Raw genomic sequence first — 17429 nt, forward strand, 5'->3', positions numbered from 1 at the left:
TTCTAAAGAGGAATCCTTATATCGTCAATACCCAAAATTCCATTCAAAATGCAGGTAAACTTTACACACAAGCATACAACCATTGTGTGAATTAAACAACTTTTGGCCCCTACATTATTGTTGCTAGGTAATAGTTATGGAATTACCTCTACGGCTGTGTCTGAATGTCCACACTATTCACAGGGGGCGCTATTTAAGGGTCACGCCATTTTTAGCGGTGTCCGAATGTCCAGGGAGTGAGAAAATAATGCATTCAATATTTCCCACAATGCACCTTGAAAAGTAGTGGGCATCAGTGGTCACTAGAGCGGCTAATATAGACCACAATGCATTGGGAAAACAACAGCATAGTGACAGGTGTTGAACTGGACACAACACGACTGAATGAAGCAGATACAAGCGCTGGTTTATCGCCGGTTTTAAGTGTTGCTGTGTAAGGTTGCTAACGTTAGCCGCTTACCTTAGTTTGAGTTGTTAAAATAGCAATAATATCCACATCTCAGATAAAAAAATGTATAATCCAATCCGTTTACTTGAGATCCAGCTTGACAAAAACTTGTATGGTTATGATTAGTCCAGACTTAAAGACTTTAAAGACTCCAATCTGATCATTTTATAACAAGTTTTATCAGACTTCGGCCTTTAGACTTTTTTTTTCACTCAGGCCCAGAGTCAGAGCACCTGAATATAGTGAACTGTGAATGAGGCGCTATAGAGCCTAAAGAGTGTGGGGCTGTGTAGTGAATGAGGGGTTAGGGGCTAAGGGAGACATTCAGACACTGCCTACGTAGGTCACATCAGCTGTCCAGATCCAACTAGAAAGTAAAATTATAAGCCATCACCAAAAATGGTCAAACTAGGACAAATTAGGCTAGATCATTAGCTAAATGTTAAATATAATTATGCTAACGATGTTTCTATTTTGTCCTTTTGCTTTTCTGGATTATCATATATCAAATTAATGGACTTTTGCTGCCATCAACACCACAGTAAAAAGGGGAGTTGGCCTTTTTGAAAAACCTCCACCAAAACACACCAAAACGCAGGAAATGACAGTTTTTCTTATATAACCCCCACATACTTTTGCAACCATATAACAAAAATGTAAAAATTCTGAGTCGGAGCCTTCAACTTCGTCTTTATTTGAAAAACGGTATAAAAACGCTGGTTACGTATTTGTAGATGGCATGATTACATAGTTAAAATGTCCTGGAAAAAATGAATTCTTGCAAAGTGTAGGGACTCTGAATGTGGACTCTAACCTTTTATATGCATTGCTTTCTTCTCGATTTGAAATAAACATTTGAAAACTTGCTCCCCATTTATTCAGGGCCAGAAGACACTGGTGGAGAACTCTGACACGTACACTGTTGCAAGCATCAGGCGTGACGCAGGCGGCGAGTATAAATGTGCCCTGGCCGACAACGAGAAAATGGAGGCGTCCCAGAGCATCGTGGTCAGCTGTGAGTACTCATGACATACAAGGAGCTTCATCAAACAGACAAAATCACAACAGACACAGTCCACAAATCCGAGCGTTGTCCCCGGGTTGCTTCTAGCCAGGACCCTCCCGCCCTCTCGTTCTCTCTCTCTCCATCTCTCTCCCCTGCAAGCTCGCGACATGATAGAAATTTCATAGAGCTACAAGAACATTACAGACTGCCACACTGCGGGGGTTTGGGAGACTTCGATAAATGGTTCCAAGTGTGTGTTGTGCCAGACTCGTATTTTAAAGTGCCTGTATTACTTTTCTGATGTATGTTACAATGTTGTTTCGTCATCACAAACATATCTGGAGTTGTGGTTTAACACACAAACCCTGCATATTTACTCTGAGTTCTTCTCTCAAACTGAAAACACTCTGTTCCACCTTGTGATGTCATGTAGTAATACAGGAAATGCTCCACTGTGTTTTACCTTCACTAGAATTGCTTGGATAATTTCAACCCTGGACTTGCAAATCTTTACTGAACTAAATTTAAAAGGTAGCCGTTGAGTACCATTTCATGACATCACAAGGTGCAACAGAGCATTTTGAGCTTTGTACATGTAGACAGACAAATAATAAAGGGTTATTTAAACATGTATGAACTCCAGGTATGTTTTTGAGGAGGTAACATCATTATAACATGACTTAAAGCTCACAAGAGTCCATTTTGTGTAATATAGCACCTTTAAGGTCATTAAGTCATTTCACAATCACTCCTGCTTGTTCCCATTGAACTGTGTGTAAGTGAGGGCTAATATTTAGTTTTTTACATTATTTTTACATATTTTTTTAACTGGTTTAGTCCAAGTTCGATTTGACATTTTCAGATTCATCTTAAAATGTTGTTTCTATTGCTCTATTTTGGTTGTATTTCTAACCTGTAGTAAAGATGCACTAAGTAACTTTACTGGTGCAGAGTCCACCACCTACTTGTCTCCATGGAGATGTTATAGCTTGGTCTAGAATATTCTATCCTGCGTATATTCAGCTACTGGTATTTTTCTCACTACAGCAGAAAAGCAACTTAACCAAAATTGTTGTCTGATCTTTTGATTTGTGTGTGGGTGATGCCTACACTAATAATTTTAAGTGTTGTGCTTGTAATCTTCTATATATACCTTGTGTATTGGCGGAGGTTGGTAGTTCGAATCCCAATCTTGACATAAACATCATTGGTTGAGCGGTCACATCCACCACCCCGCAGGTTGGCAGTGCGATCCCAGGTCCTACAGATGAATGCTGTTGTTGTGTCCTTGAGCAAGATGCTTAACCCACCTCACCTCCAGTGTCTGTGTACACTGGTGTATGAATGTGTGTGTGGATGGGTGAGTGGATCCTTAATGTAAAGCGCTTCGAGTAGCTTGTAGGTGGAAAAGCGCTATATAAAAATGTGACCACTGTAAATAAAGTCATGCAAGCGGAGTGATGCTAATCAGATTTCAGCTTTGGCGAGCCTGGCGTGGCGGGGAGTCGCGTCGCAGCCAGAGGAGGAGGAGAACTAATTATAAAATTCTGACACGGAGCGAGCAGAAGTGACAAAGTGTTTGGGTGGGCATGAAACTCTGGCAAACTGATAAACTCTATTTTATTCTGCTGCTCTTCCTCCTCCTCCTCTTCCTCTTCTTTCTGCAGCACTCCCTTAAGTAATTACTCCCCTCTCCCCAGGTGACCGTTTGCGAGGCTTCAGTTCAAGTAGGCCGTATGATTGTAATAAAAATAAGCCTGACACATCCTCCGTCCTCCAGTGTCCCATACGGCGTCTAATGCTCTTCACACATTTTAAACAAAGAAGTGGGTTTTTCACAACACACAACTTTTAAATTGAGTTTGTGGCTGAGCAGAGAAAAACAATCGCTTTCTAAATTGTTTAAAATATTTTGCAGAGTGTGTTTGTGTGTCCCCATGAGAAAAGTGTACTTACAGAGGAAAGATGAGTTGTTAAATCCCACGCCACCTTGACGGCTACATTAAAGGTGCGCTATGTAACTTTATGTGTGGAGTGCAAGCGCTGGGGCCTAAACATGGCTACCCATTGAATTAATGTAGCCTTTAGTGGTTAGGTACAACCGGTCCTGTCCCGCCCATGGACCATGTGCAGTTGAGCGACGCCCCATGAGACTTGTGCGATGTGCAATGAGAGCGAGCAGAGCGGAAGGGCGTGAAGGAGAAATTATAATGTTTGTGCTTCCAGGAGCTTCTAAAACATGTATTAAAACTGTGGCTGGTTCACAACAGTCATTCACATTGCTCACATGCTTGTTCAGGTTGTAACACGTGACCACTCCAACCAATCAGCGCTTGAGCTTAGCTACAGTGGACACAGAGCGTAGCCGAAGCTGATGATTAAAACATGTTTTTTAAGACAACAGATGTGTTTGAGTTGAGAAAATTTTTATCTGAAAATAGGTACAAATTACCACAAAATTCGACCTTTGTGAAAGCTGTAGGTGCTCAATCCCTGTCAGTGCCTGAGTGTATGAGCCATACCCTATCCAGTTATTTTAATAGATCCACATTTCAAATAGAGCTGCTAAACTGGGCAGTGCCTGGAGGACTAAAGAAAAATCTGAGGGAAGAGGATGGGCAGAGTCTAGAGGAATATAGAACAGTGTAATTGGTCTAACAGGTGTTTGTAATCAGAAATACCTGGTTGTAATCAAGATAATCCTGCGTGATGTCATGTAGTACTTGAAATTGCAATAGCCACTGAAGGCAGCACACACTATTTAGCCCACAAAGCTGCAAATGCATTTTGCTTAGTAAATCCAGAGTGAGATCTTTATGCAGATTGTTATCAGTCTGGTCCCCAAGTCCTCCATTGCGTCTCCAGCCCGGTCAAACATGATCATCCAATCAGATCTGTTATGGGTTTTTTTTCAGTGACACATGTGAAACAAAGGAGCTCATTGGTCACCTATGATTTACAGATTAAATGTAATTTGTTTTAGTTTAGTGCTTCGCTCACTGATTTGGCAGAAATCTGCCATGTTTTTCAGCCCCATGTGGTATTTTCTTACTTTATTATTTCAGATGAACCATGCCTGTCCCTGACTGGCTAATCCACCTGTCAATCACATCCATTTGACAACAGAGAGGTTCACCATTGACCAGACTCACATCTTCGTAAAGTATTGAAAAAGTGTGTATTCTGGATGCCAGGCAACACAAATTAACCTAATTTGTACTAAAATCACCAAACAATGATGCTGTTCAAACACCATGTAGCCAATTTAGCAGCAAAAAGGTAGATTTAGTGTTTAGTTCCACTTTTAAGTTTTTTCATTTTAGCTGTTTAACCTCCAGCCCAGGTGATGACAAACTGCAGATGGATTTAACTACAATGAGTACAAAAGTGCTACCTCCAAGTACAAACAAATCTTGAAATACATATGGACAATTACCTTGCCAATGCAGAAAAGGCAATTTACAATGGCAGAATACCATTGTTTTGCTCCTCTAAAAGCTCCTCTCAGACTAAACAGGAAATAAATGAGAAACATCAATATGGATTTTTAAAAACTACCTCCAATTCATTACATAAATTAGACGCCATTACCAGCGCTTCCTGTTCAAGTTCCCTGTGTCAACCGCGTTTTTGCAACAGCACGTGAGCACTTATTGTGAAGTTAGTGCTAATAATGTAGAACGCTATTAAGAAACAAAGTGCCAAGGTGATAACAGGCTAGCAATTATACTAAGTGAATTGTTAATATTCATACAGTGCAGGGTTTATTGTTATAGGGATTTTTGTGAAAAGATCATCAAAGCTTGCATTATTACCACTTTTGTATCTAGATAATTGTTTGATTTGAGAGTCATTTTTAAAGGGCACTCTGTCACTGGCACCACTTCATAATGTTTACACTTTAAAGCCAGTGGTGGAATGTGAGTAAAAGTAGTAAAGTGCTGTACTTAAAGGTCCTATATTACGCAAAATTGACTCTTGTGAGCTTTTTATGCCATGTTATAATGTTTTAACCTGCTCAAAACCACACCTGGATTTGGTTGTGTTTCATTCACACATGTTTGAGTAACCTTTTATTCTTAGTCTGTCTACATTTCCAAAGCTCAAAATGCTCTGTTTCACCTTGTGATGTCACGAAGCTGTAGTTTTCGAGTTTACCGCTCCTTTTACCTTTGTTTAGTAGAGATTGACAGAGAGTGTTTTTAGTTTGAGAGAAGAAATCATCCTAAAAAGGTAGGGTTTGTGTGAATGAAACAAAACACATCTCCAGGTATGTTTGCGAAGAGTTAACTGGGCTGAAAGGTAAAAGTATTTTTCATTATAGCTTGAGACCTGCTGAAAAGCCTGAGGGGTTTATTTTTATCAAGGTCATAGTTTGAGCAAATATACAAATAAAAACAGGTAGAAAAAACGATTGATTCAATTGTTTCTCTTGAAAAAAAATCAGCGCAATACTCTTTAAGTACATTTTTAAACAGGTACTTTAATACTTTTACATGAGTAGATTTTTTTTTCATGTGATACTTTTTACTTTTACTTGAGTATTATTTTGCTCTGGTATCTGTACCTTTACTTAAGTAACAAAACTGAGTACTTCTTCCATCAATGTGTGAAAAGTCCTTATAAACTCATCATGGTGAATAATTAGGATGCTCAGAATTCATAAAGTAAGTGAGGAATATCTTTGGACAACTGCAAACTGTTTAGAGTCAACTAGTTTTGTTTTTCACATTTTTAAGACCATAAAAATAAGGTGCTACAGTGCTTTTAATTAGCCATAATAAAGTATAGACGAAAACTCATAATGAACAAAGAGTTTTTTAAAAGATTCAGGTTCAGTCACTACTTAATATGCTCAGTGCATAGTAGCACGCCAGCTAGCTCACTGCGTCTCAAAGCTAACAGTCACTTATTCAAATCAGAAAACATAAAATAAACAAACTCTTAAAATTCAAAGTAATTAAAATATAGACTACCCAATTATTTTTATATGTAGAATACTTAATTTTGTGGTGTTGTTTTAATATTGATACTGCCTCAAAATTAGCATTATCATTAGCATTGAGACACAAAATTGTCTTTCTAAACCCAGAAGCAGCTCTCTGTCCACTACGTGATCTTTAAATATGAATTCATTTTAGCGTGGCATGTCAAACCTCACAGAGATACAATTGGACAGGAAGTAATGGTTGTTTAGGGTTAGTGCATTAAGGAAATACTTACTCAGCCTTAATCATTCTTAAAAAACTATTATTCATACGATTTAAGTCTACTCAAAGTGTAGTTATTATAAAGTGGTAGCCAGTCACATGTATGTACATCGAAGTCTATGTACTTTATCAGGGCCTTGCATACACAGTATTGTTAAGGGTTTACTAGGTCCGTTCTGCGTACTACTTCAACATTATATCATTGGTTTCTACAACCAGGGAAGACCATGCCTTCCTGGCCTTGCCTATATTTTTAAACGGATACTTTAATACTTTTACTTAAGTAGATTTTTTCATTACTTGAGTGTTGTTTTGCCCCTGTATCTGTACTTTTATTAGAGCAACAAAACTGAGTACTTCTTAGACCACTATTTAAAGGTCCTCTACCCAGGAAGTGTGTGTTAGCAGCAGAGACTGTATATATAAATGGACATAGCTAACCTGCTAGCTGCCGCGCTCCAAATAGGAAGTGAGCATGGGTGCACTTCCAGGTCCATCGACACCGGCTCCAATTCACTTTGCGTGAATTGCTGCATCGTTTTTGTCTTAAATTGTTTGTATGTGTATGTGTCTGTAACTCAACATATGAACATTAATAACAGACAAATCAGGCGTCTTCTAGCATTAGCAACAGATTTGATTGACAGCATTGCTAAGGGTAGGGGCATTACCTTCAACAGCTTCGCTCCAGATTGGCTCTTTGGTTGCTATGACACTCACAGTCAGAATTCCAAATACCGAACTCTACTCCAAATCCGCTCATGTAACTGCTCCAGCCTTGATGAGCTTCATTTGACTGGAGCTGAACGCTATGGGTGACGTCACACTCACTTAGTCCAATTCTTTATACAGTCTATGGTTAGTAGGTTAGTTGTTGTTAGCGTTACCCCAAACTCCACACTGTGAAAAGCCCTTATAAAGTCATTATGGTAAATACATTGAAGTCTATGTACTTTATCTGAGCCTTGAGTACACATTATTGTTCAGGGTTTACTAGGCCCATTCTGCCTAGTACTTCAACAATATATTGTAAGTTTCTACGACCAGGGAAAACCATTAGCCTGTTTTACCCATTGGCCAGCCGTCATTGGACTAATATGATCGTTCCCGTCGACAGCTCTTACCTGGCGCCATCACCAGAGCAAAAGGCAGAAAACACCAGATTGATTTTATATTGAATTTAAAGGGGCTCTGTGGAAAACACGGTGTCAGCCTCCCAGTGGTAATTGGTATTACCAGCAGACTGTGTGACATTTCAACTTGGCATCACCGTGCAGCTGTGTCAAAACAAGCTGAAGCTATGGCTCTGAAACAACACGGCTAACAACAATAGTGCCACTCTTACCTTTCACTGCTTTTGTCCTTCAGAAAAACCCATGTTTATACAAAACACTAAGAGCTGTTTAAAGGAAATTCAACATGACAGAACAACAGAGCATCATTTACCTCATACAAACAACAAGAGCTTATGTGGGGATGAAAATAAGTCATTAGTGAAGTTTTAGCTCCCTTACCATAGCAGAACTCTGAGCTGCAGTAGCGGTTGGTAGAGCGTTGGTCCACTTCAGGTTGGTTTTTCAGTCCCTCCTCGCTGTGCCATTGGGCAAAGTACATCACATGCCAGTATTTGTGTGGTCCTTGTGTGAGAGTTTGATGAATGGGAAAGGGCTGTTGGTACAGTTTGAGTACAAAGCTGTGTCATAGATTATCAGTTCTACTATTTACTTATTTATTTATTTATTTATTTTGTTAGATAGGGACAGATATGTACATTAGACTTGCCCAAGGACACAACAACAGCATGGTTTATATACAATATTAAAGGGACACTATTTAAAATGATTAACGTAGGCATCACCCACACACAAATCCCAAGATGTGACAACAATTTTGAGTAAGTCTTTTTTTTGCTGATCTGAACATGCTATTACTTTGCCTGGAAAATATAATGCCATACTGTGGAACATATCTATCTTCATGGAGACAAGCAGGTGTCGTGACCAGGCCAGGCCAGGTCTATGGAGAGGCGACCCCACTCAAAGCAAGAATGCATGTTTTTCGAGGTATTTTTGTAATCACATCGCCAACCTGTGGGTTAGTGAGCCAGTGTCGCCCATGTCGCCGACTACTTACTCATTTCATTGTAGATCTAATCTTTTCAGAGGATTAAATATTAGCAGTCTTCGCCCTGTAATAGTCCCAGCCAGGACCAGTCTAATCCACTAAATTGACTTTGGCAAAAATGAGTTTTGGTCCCTCCTAAACCCCATAGCCCTGTGCGCTCGGGGACTGTAGATCAGCACTTGTCATAAATCATTACTAATTGGATTGAGACCAAATCTATTTTGTTAAATGCGCCACATAAAACATTATTTAGGACAACAGACACAGAAAATAGAATTCTCTGCGCTCGTCCTCTTCGTTTGGTGCCTTCTTCCATTAAATTCAATTATATAAAAGTAATTAGAAAACATTGTACCTCTTGGCTTTGGGCCTGTGCTCCTCCGGGCCACATGAAGGCGCTGTAATGTTCCCACTTAACCCCCGGCCGCTGTATAATAGACTGGCTCTGACTCCAGAACAGTCAGGTCCTAGCTGGTTTTGTTATTTTTATCAACCTGAGATTCATTCAGTGCCGTTCTTTTTAAATCTGCACCTCAGTGTGAATTAAGAGCTGCCTTAGCAAGTTCATTTCTCCACCGTGAGCTTAGAAAAGTTTTATCTTAAAAGAGGCGTATTCTGCAATATCCACTTTTTAGAGCTTTTAAGGAAGTTATAATTGTTTCCTACTCTCATTTACCCACTCAAAGTTGTATTTAGAGTGATTCATGTATGTTTGAGTGATCCACCCCCGTTTTCACCAGCACTGGTGTACGCCCACTGCTGTGTACTCCGTTCCGCAGTTTTATTTCCTGATTGTTAATACACGTAGGATGTGGCAGAGATGCAATAAGAAAATTTTTTTGCTAACGCTAACGTGATCTGCAGACCATGATCCACAAGCTTTGAGTTGTTGAGAGTTTGTTGTGATGATGTTTACAGCGTCGTCAGCTCCCACTGGGCCCCACAATTTTCTAACCCTGAAGTCACTGGAGTTGTTTCTTTTATTAAGTCGTCCAAAATGTCCAAATTATAACATAACGATCCTCAGGTGTCATAGATTACAAGTAGCAAACACAAGCACAATACGTCTTTGCTTTTCTAGTGAAGAGTCCACCACCTGCTCGTCTCCTTAGATATGTCATTGTTTTGCCGAGAATGTCCCACAGTAAGCCATTAAATGTACCTGATTTCATGGAGACAAGCAAGGTGACCCCACTCTGGTAAGTCTACACAATGGAAGACTTCTAACTGTCACAAGATAGGGTATACATTTAATGCTCTACTGTGGAACCTTCCAGGGAAAGCAATAACATCTCCATGTCGACAAGCAGGTTGTTCCTCCATCAGAAAAGCAATACAGAGCACCTTAAATAAAGGTGTTTCTGTCTGTTCATTGAAATCTACAGGATTTACTCACATTTTAACCAGTCCATTGCTATGGAGTGTGAGTTCCTCAAACAAACATTTCCAGACCGTTGGATTGGAAGGTTCTCCAGATACCATACCTCTGGATTTCTTTGTATGAGGCTATGTTAAAAATACCAAAGCTCTGAATTTCTTTCTATAGACCTAAGATAAATATATTGTGTATTGAACAAGCATACGGGGCATTACTCAACTAAAGCAAAAGATAACAGATGCGATTGCAACCACTGATGAAGCGATGCTACAGCGAACATGGCAAGAAATCTGCTCCGTTCGACTAATGATGCCGATATAGAGGTGTATTAAATGAGGTAAAACACTTGAGAAACCAGTGAGTACAATAGAACAAGTCTGATTAAGTAAAAGCAAAATTCAAAATCTGTCAACTGGACAAAAAGTTGTAGGAGTGAAGACATTTGGCTAGCAGCCAAGCGCCTTCTACATCATCTTCTACAACCTTTTGTCCAGTTGACAGATTTTATATGTATCTTTTACTATGGATCTGTCTTAACGCTCGGTGCAAGGGACCAAAGATACAGAACTCGGGGAAAGTTTAACAGTGTTTATTTACAAAGTGCAAAAAGTGAACATGGGTCAATTGGTGAGTGGGGAGCGGGGCATGGGCCGTGGTCCAGGGGCAGAGCGTGAGGAGCAGAGTCTGAGACAGGACGGACTGTACCGGTAGAGAAGAGCTGGGTCAGAGGCGGGAGAGCTGAGCGAGTCCAGGGAGCGGGATCTGGTGGGAAGCAAAAGTATCCAGTTTAGCAAGATCAAAAAACGTAAAAACATGAACAGCGAGGAATACCACAGAGGTACGACGATCTGGCGCTGAGTGTCAGGTCCTGGCTCCTCTTATTCTCCCCAGGTGCAGCTGATTGTCGATTAGCCCCAGGTGTGCAGGGGAGGAGCCCAGCTCTCTGCCCCAGCACTAGACTCAGACACGTGAGGGAGATAGGACAACAAACAAGGCAGGACAGACCATGATCATGACAGGATCATACCTGGACGACTGAGGGATTACACAGACAAGTCTGATTAAGATATCTTATCAGTTGCTTTTGTAGTACAATTTTTAACATTGTAGAGACTTTATGGACACCCTGTATAATCCATTTACTTTGATTGTTTCTTTGAGTGTGCTAAGTATATTCATCATTTTAAATGTGCCTGTTTATGTGCCTGTCATCTTAAATGTGCCTGTTTATCTGGTATTTAAATTTAAGAAAGTACAGAACAGTCTCCACTTTGTTATTAGGTGATGCACTTTTTGGCACGGCTAGCAAGAAGGATTACATTACAACAGTTTTCTGGATATGTGAGAAATATTAAAAATTCTGCGCGCTTTGTAACTTTTTGGTTAGAGTTTTCTGTCTCATTCCACTCTCCAGACCTGTAAATGTCATTGGCTGCTTCCTCGACCAATCAGAATGAGTTTGACAGACATAACATAACACATAACATAAACTGCCCTAGTCATCTTATTGACATAGGCAACAGTTTATTTTTGTGTTTTCCCCAAAAAACCTGAAAAATAACTTTAACAATTATGCTATGGAGCTAATGAATTGTAAGTTAATTTGGTCAGCCATGGCCCCTGTATTTAATCTTAACAAAGACACAATACTTGCTTCCATTGACAGACACAGCATGAAGTGAATGCTAATTTCACAGCAGTCTGGTTCTGTTCAAGTGAGAGGCAGAATAAGTGTGGACATGAACAGAATACACAGAGACGAGACCCCATCTGGACCACAGGCACAGGTGGAAAGAACCCAGTTATGTGTACTTGAGTAACTTGATTTAAACTTACTTGAGTAATATGTAGTTTGAAGTAACATGACTCTTACTCGAGTAAAAGTTTTGGTTCCTCTTCATGCTATAAGTCTACAAGTGACAAAAGCTTCATGTTGACAATATCAAATGGGCCTATATTATATTACACTATTCTCTGATCTATGTTCTAATGTTGTTTCCTCATCACAAACAGACCTAGAGTTGTGTTTTGTTTCATTCACACATGTTTAGCTCATTAAACCCTGCATATTTAGGCTGAGTTCTTCTCTCAAACTGAAAACACTCTGTTCCCCCTTGTGATGTCATGTGATGTAATACAGAAGTGCTCCACTGTGTTTTTAAACTCCATACACCTTAACTAAAATCATTTAGATGTTTTCAGCTCTGGAACTGCCAATCTCTATGGAACTAAAGGTAAAATGTAGCTGTTAACTTGAAAACTACCACTAAATGACATCACAAGGTGGAACACTTCATTTTGAGCTTTAGAGAGGTAGACAGACTAATAATTAAGGGTTACTCAAACATGTGTAAATGAAACAAAACACAACTCCAAGAATGTTTTTGAGGAGGTTTATATTAAGTATTATATTAAGATGGCTTAAAACTCAAGGGTCCATTTTGCGTATTATAGGACCTTTACATAGTTGGCTATTCTCCCCAGCTCTGGCCACAAGTCATGAAATTATAACCTCAAACGACGCCGAATGAAACGACTGAACATAAAACGCTCGTTGCCTGTGAAGTGGCTGCTATGACATTGCAGCTTCATTGTTAGCGATAAGAGGAGTGACTTGAATACTGTTAGAGCAGACCTGTTATGCAAAATGGACTTTTCAGAACTTCTAACCATGTTATAGTTTCCTTCTCATTTACCTTCTCAAAGTTGTTTTTGGCATGATTCGTACATGTTTGACCAATCTTTAATTGTTTATTTTGAAGACACCATTTTGCCGATCAATCCCGTTTTCACCTCTACTAGCACAAGCCCACTTTGACATACTTATTTTGTTCTTCAAATTTATTTTCTTAATCAGTGATATGCATAGGATTCGACAGTGTCATGTTGTCTTTTTGGGACAAGTGAAAAAAAAAAAAAAATGCTGCTTGCTAATGTGATGTGCAGCTATCCATAGGGGGCGCAGACAGCTACACAACTCTTTGTTGTGGTGACGTTTAAAATGTGTAAATTATAACGATCCACGGGTGTCATGTAACTATAGAGCAGACACAAGCACAATTAGGCCTGTCCTGATAATCACCATGTCTTTCTAAAAATGGGTAGATTTTGAATATTTTTGTCATAATATAAGTCCCGTTTATGGCTAATTATAGGTACATATATAGTATAGTTTCTCTGTTGCAACTCATGTCATTTAATGAAACAGATGCTTACTGGGATTAGCTTGCATTAATTCAACCTTAGTCAGTGGCGTAAAGTAGTTTCAATATCATTGTTTATTGCGATATTTCTCTGTAAAGATATATCAAGCTTCAAAATGTGTTGCGACGCAATATGTCCACTTAAATGCACATGCACTCACCTCTCCATTATGACTCAGCTAACCCACTTTTGTAACTTGTTTGTGCAGACCTCGACCTGTCTCTGAGCCCGATTGGGAAGGTAGTGAAGACAGTAGGGGACACCTTGCCTGTGAAGATGGAGAAGAGCTCCTCGGGCGAAGCTATCGTGTCATGGAGTAAGGTAAGTGACGCCGAGGTTGGCCGTTGATCAAAGGGGGAAGCGGCTCGGGGAGAGAGAAGCAGAGAGGAAATGAAAAAGTTTGTAAGAACAGAGTGATTTGTCTAACTGCCTGTTTACTTTTTGGCTGCGCTTGGTAATCAAAGGCGACTGAAGAAAGTCTGTCACCGCTCTTATAGACTGTGAATAGTAGCAATTTTCCCCTAGTAGATGGTAGGGTCATTCCTTAGCCTCTGCACTTAGTCTGCACTATATGTCTGACAGAGAGTCCATCCTCAACTATAAAAGCTCCAAGCAAGGCCACGAAAATCTCCTCTCCCAAATGGCTGCACTGAAAACGAGAAACCAAAAGCCAAACTTCTGCTCTAATAATCTGAGTAATGCTTTGAAATCGTGTTTGATTACATAATTAGATGTGTTTATGTGTTAGCGAGTGCGAAAGTGGTAATTAGAGATAGACCAGAGATATTGGCCTTAGATCTTCAGCTCTGGCCAATATTTTGTTTTTCGTAAAGAACCCACATAAAGCTTTATTTGAATACTTAAGTGCAAAGAGATGACAGCACAAACTGTGACTACACAGCTCTCATATAGGGCCAATATCACACTATTCTCTGATCTATGTTATAATGTTTCCTCATCACAAACATACCTGGAGTTGTGTTGTTTTATTCACACATGTTTAACACACAAACTCTGCTTGTGTTTTCTCTCAAATAGAAAACACCCGTTCCAACTTGTGATGTCGTGTGGTGATATAGGAAGTGCTCTGCTGTGTTTGTAAACTCCATACACCTTCACTAGAATCATTTGTTTCATTTCAGCCCTGGAACTGACAATCTAACTGAACAAAAAGTAAAAGGTACTGTAGCTGTTAGCTTAAAAACTACCACGTCATGACGTCACAAGGTGGAACAGAGCATTTTGAGTTTTGGAGATGTAGACAGACTATTCATAAAGGGTTACTCAGTGTTACAAGTATGTTTTTGAAGAGGTAAAAACATTATAACAGGGCTTGCGTAATATAGGATATTTAAACACTATAGTAGAGATGTTCCCTAGACACATAAGTAGACTAGATGTTTTGGAGACAGCATACACATACCTTCACTATTATCCCAAAACGATATAATTTATGTGAGTGATTTACTTGGAACACCTCCACATTCTTTCCAACAAGGCTGTACATATTTTTACTTGTAATTTGAGGTGTAATGAAAAATCAAACTATATTTCCCAACAATACTTCCTCCAAACTCTTTGTTGGGTTCTAGCTGCAAAGTAATACCTCTTTTAGACTGGTTAATGCCATCCCCCTTTGTCCTTGCATAGTTACATCTCTCATATAGGTTTGTGGGTTAAAAGAGCAGTCGGTGAGTTTGTAGTAAATTTAAATGACATATGGCCTTCCCTAGAATGGTGAATGCTCCCCCATAGCCCCTTAAGGTTTTGTCCCACGTTAACATCCTAACTCGACTAAAAATATTCAAATGGCAACTACAGAGTTTTCAAAATGAGAATACAACAAAAACAGAATTCCTATTAGGTTTTAGAAATCACTACCAAGAGCTAACTGAATTTAAACTTGTTTGGTAGAGGGTGGCGAGTGCACTGCCACTGTTAAAAGGCTCTATATTTACATGTTAACTGAGCAAGGCAAGATAAGGCAAGTTTATTTGTATAGCACAATTGGTACACAAAGTAATTCAAAGTGCTTTCCAGAATAAGGAAGACATTAAAATTACAACACAACAAATCAAAACAAAAATAATTATCATAACATTTACATTTAAAGGGAATAGTGCAGAATAAAAACCTTTCAGTCATATGCACAGCTAAACAGAACCATTTGGAGCCTGGATTTAAACATTGTCACAGTAAAGGCCTGTGTCACATTTTCAGGAAGACTGTTCCAGGTTTTAGCTGCATAAAACTGAAAAACTGATTCTCCATGTTTAGTCCTGACTCTGGGCACCAGCAGGAGGCTGGGACTAATCCAGGACTAAACCAGTACTACAGCAGCGGGCCAGTCCCCAAAGTCCTCAGTGTGTGAGATGGTTCATGTGGCTCTAACATGTGGGAGATGTACTTTGGTGCTAGGCCATGGAGAGACTTGTCACAAGCAGAGCTGCTTTAAAGTCTATTCTCTGAGCCACAGGAGCCAGAGACCTGAGCACAGGACACATGTGATCGAACTTCCTTGTTCTAGTCAGGACACAAGCAGCAGCATCCACATTGAAGACCTTACCACCCCCTTAGCCCCTTCAACCAAAAAAGTCTGGTGCCGCCCCTGATCAAATATATATCAGCAGAGCATATCGGCCAGCGGTTTCTTTGGACTTTAAACAATTGCATCGGCCATGATAATTCCCATATTGTCTCGATCTCTAGTAGCGATGCTCACATTCTTAAAAGTCTATAGAAATCCAAATGTTTAGCCTGGATCTTGAGATTTATGCAGAACATTTAAAGGAGATGTATTTTGCTAAATAAAAATAATAAAGACTTGTTAGAGCTTTTTAGTGATGTGACGTTTGGAATCGGCTCTTTTGGACGGCTCCATAACGTGAACAATTGGAACCAGATCTCTCTTTTTTTAACAAATCTTTTTATTTCTAATTTATATGCATTTTTATCCCGACACTGAACCAACCCAAGAATGAGAACAGAAACAGAACAAGCGACATGAGAGATTTGTGCACACATATTTGATTTGACATTATAATAGTTAGATTTTTAATTGTTATTATTGTAGTGCAATGTTTCATTTAGATTTTGCATAATTCCAAAGGGTAAACTCACTCCCACTCACACTTTGAACCATTTTAAACACTTCTAAGCCTTGGTCGTTTGTCTCTTTGATTAGTTTGTAGATAAAATGAGTTCTCACATTGGCTTCTGTCATATAAATATATCATATAAAGACCCAGTCTATTGAACGACTCTTTGAAATGAACGGGTTCAAAAGATTCGGATCCCATAAAAAAGCTGAAAATCAGTAAAGCTTTTACCCATGTTATCATTTTTGTTCATTTACCCACTCAGTTGTATTTTGAGTGATTCATGTTTGAGCCTTTTTCTCCTGTTAAAAAGACTGTTCCAAAAATTAAATGTTTTTACCAGTCACCCCATGCACGCCCTCAGCTTTGTACTTACTTTGTTCTTAGTTTTGTTTTATTAATTGGTGATACACGTAGGTTTCTTTTATTAAACAGATTTTTTAGATTAATATTGCAATAGATAATAACTAAACGTCTTCTCTGTTCGGGTTTTTGGTATTACTGATGTGACCAACAGGCTTTTACCTCAATATACAGTTTAATGTATTGTTATGGAAAAAATTACAATTCTCAATGAAAAGTAATAAATTTGTGAAGCTCGGTGAGTTTTGAAATACAGACAAAAGGCTTATTCTTTGTTACAGCAGATACATATATGACAAGGCCCAGGCCTGCCCTGGACACAGACTGGCAGCCTTTTGGCGTCTCCCCCAGTCCCCCTCACCGAGCATCTGAGCTCTGACTATTTTATACCAGAATGACAAAGCTACATACATTTCAAAGCAGAGTGACTTTTGTTTCACACCCGTAAGATAATGGTAAGACAACAACGAGTTTCCTGTGGGATGGAGACAGAGCCTTCACACATATTAATGTCTGGTCTGGGTCTGACAGACTGACACAGAACAAATGCTTTTAAAGACACAACATGAATAAACTTACATTTCTATCACAGCATTTA

General features: G+C 39.3%; 1 protein-coding gene across 3 annotated transcripts in view; it reads left to right on the plus strand.

The window, feature by feature from the left end:
* alcama (activated leukocyte cell adhesion molecule a) overlaps positions 1-17429 on the plus strand; it is a 224932-nt gene that overhangs the window by 162355 nt on the left and 45148 nt on the right. For all 3 annotated transcript variants that reach the window (XM_033978783.2, XM_033978785.2, XM_055226871.1), the window contains exons 8-9: positions 1331-1463; positions 13579-13691. In XM_033978783.2, the coding sequence (XP_033834674.1) occupies positions 1331-1463; positions 13579-13691 (246 nt within the window). The remainder of the gene's footprint in view (positions 1-1330; positions 1464-13578; positions 13692-17429) is intronic.

Source organism: Periophthalmus magnuspinnatus, chromosome 14 (assembly GCF_009829125.3).
Source record: "Periophthalmus magnuspinnatus isolate fPerMag1 chromosome 14, fPerMag1.2.pri, whole genome shotgun sequence".
In the NCBI taxonomy this organism is placed as follows: Eukaryota; Metazoa; Chordata; class Actinopteri; order Gobiiformes; family Gobiidae; genus Periophthalmus; species Periophthalmus magnuspinnatus.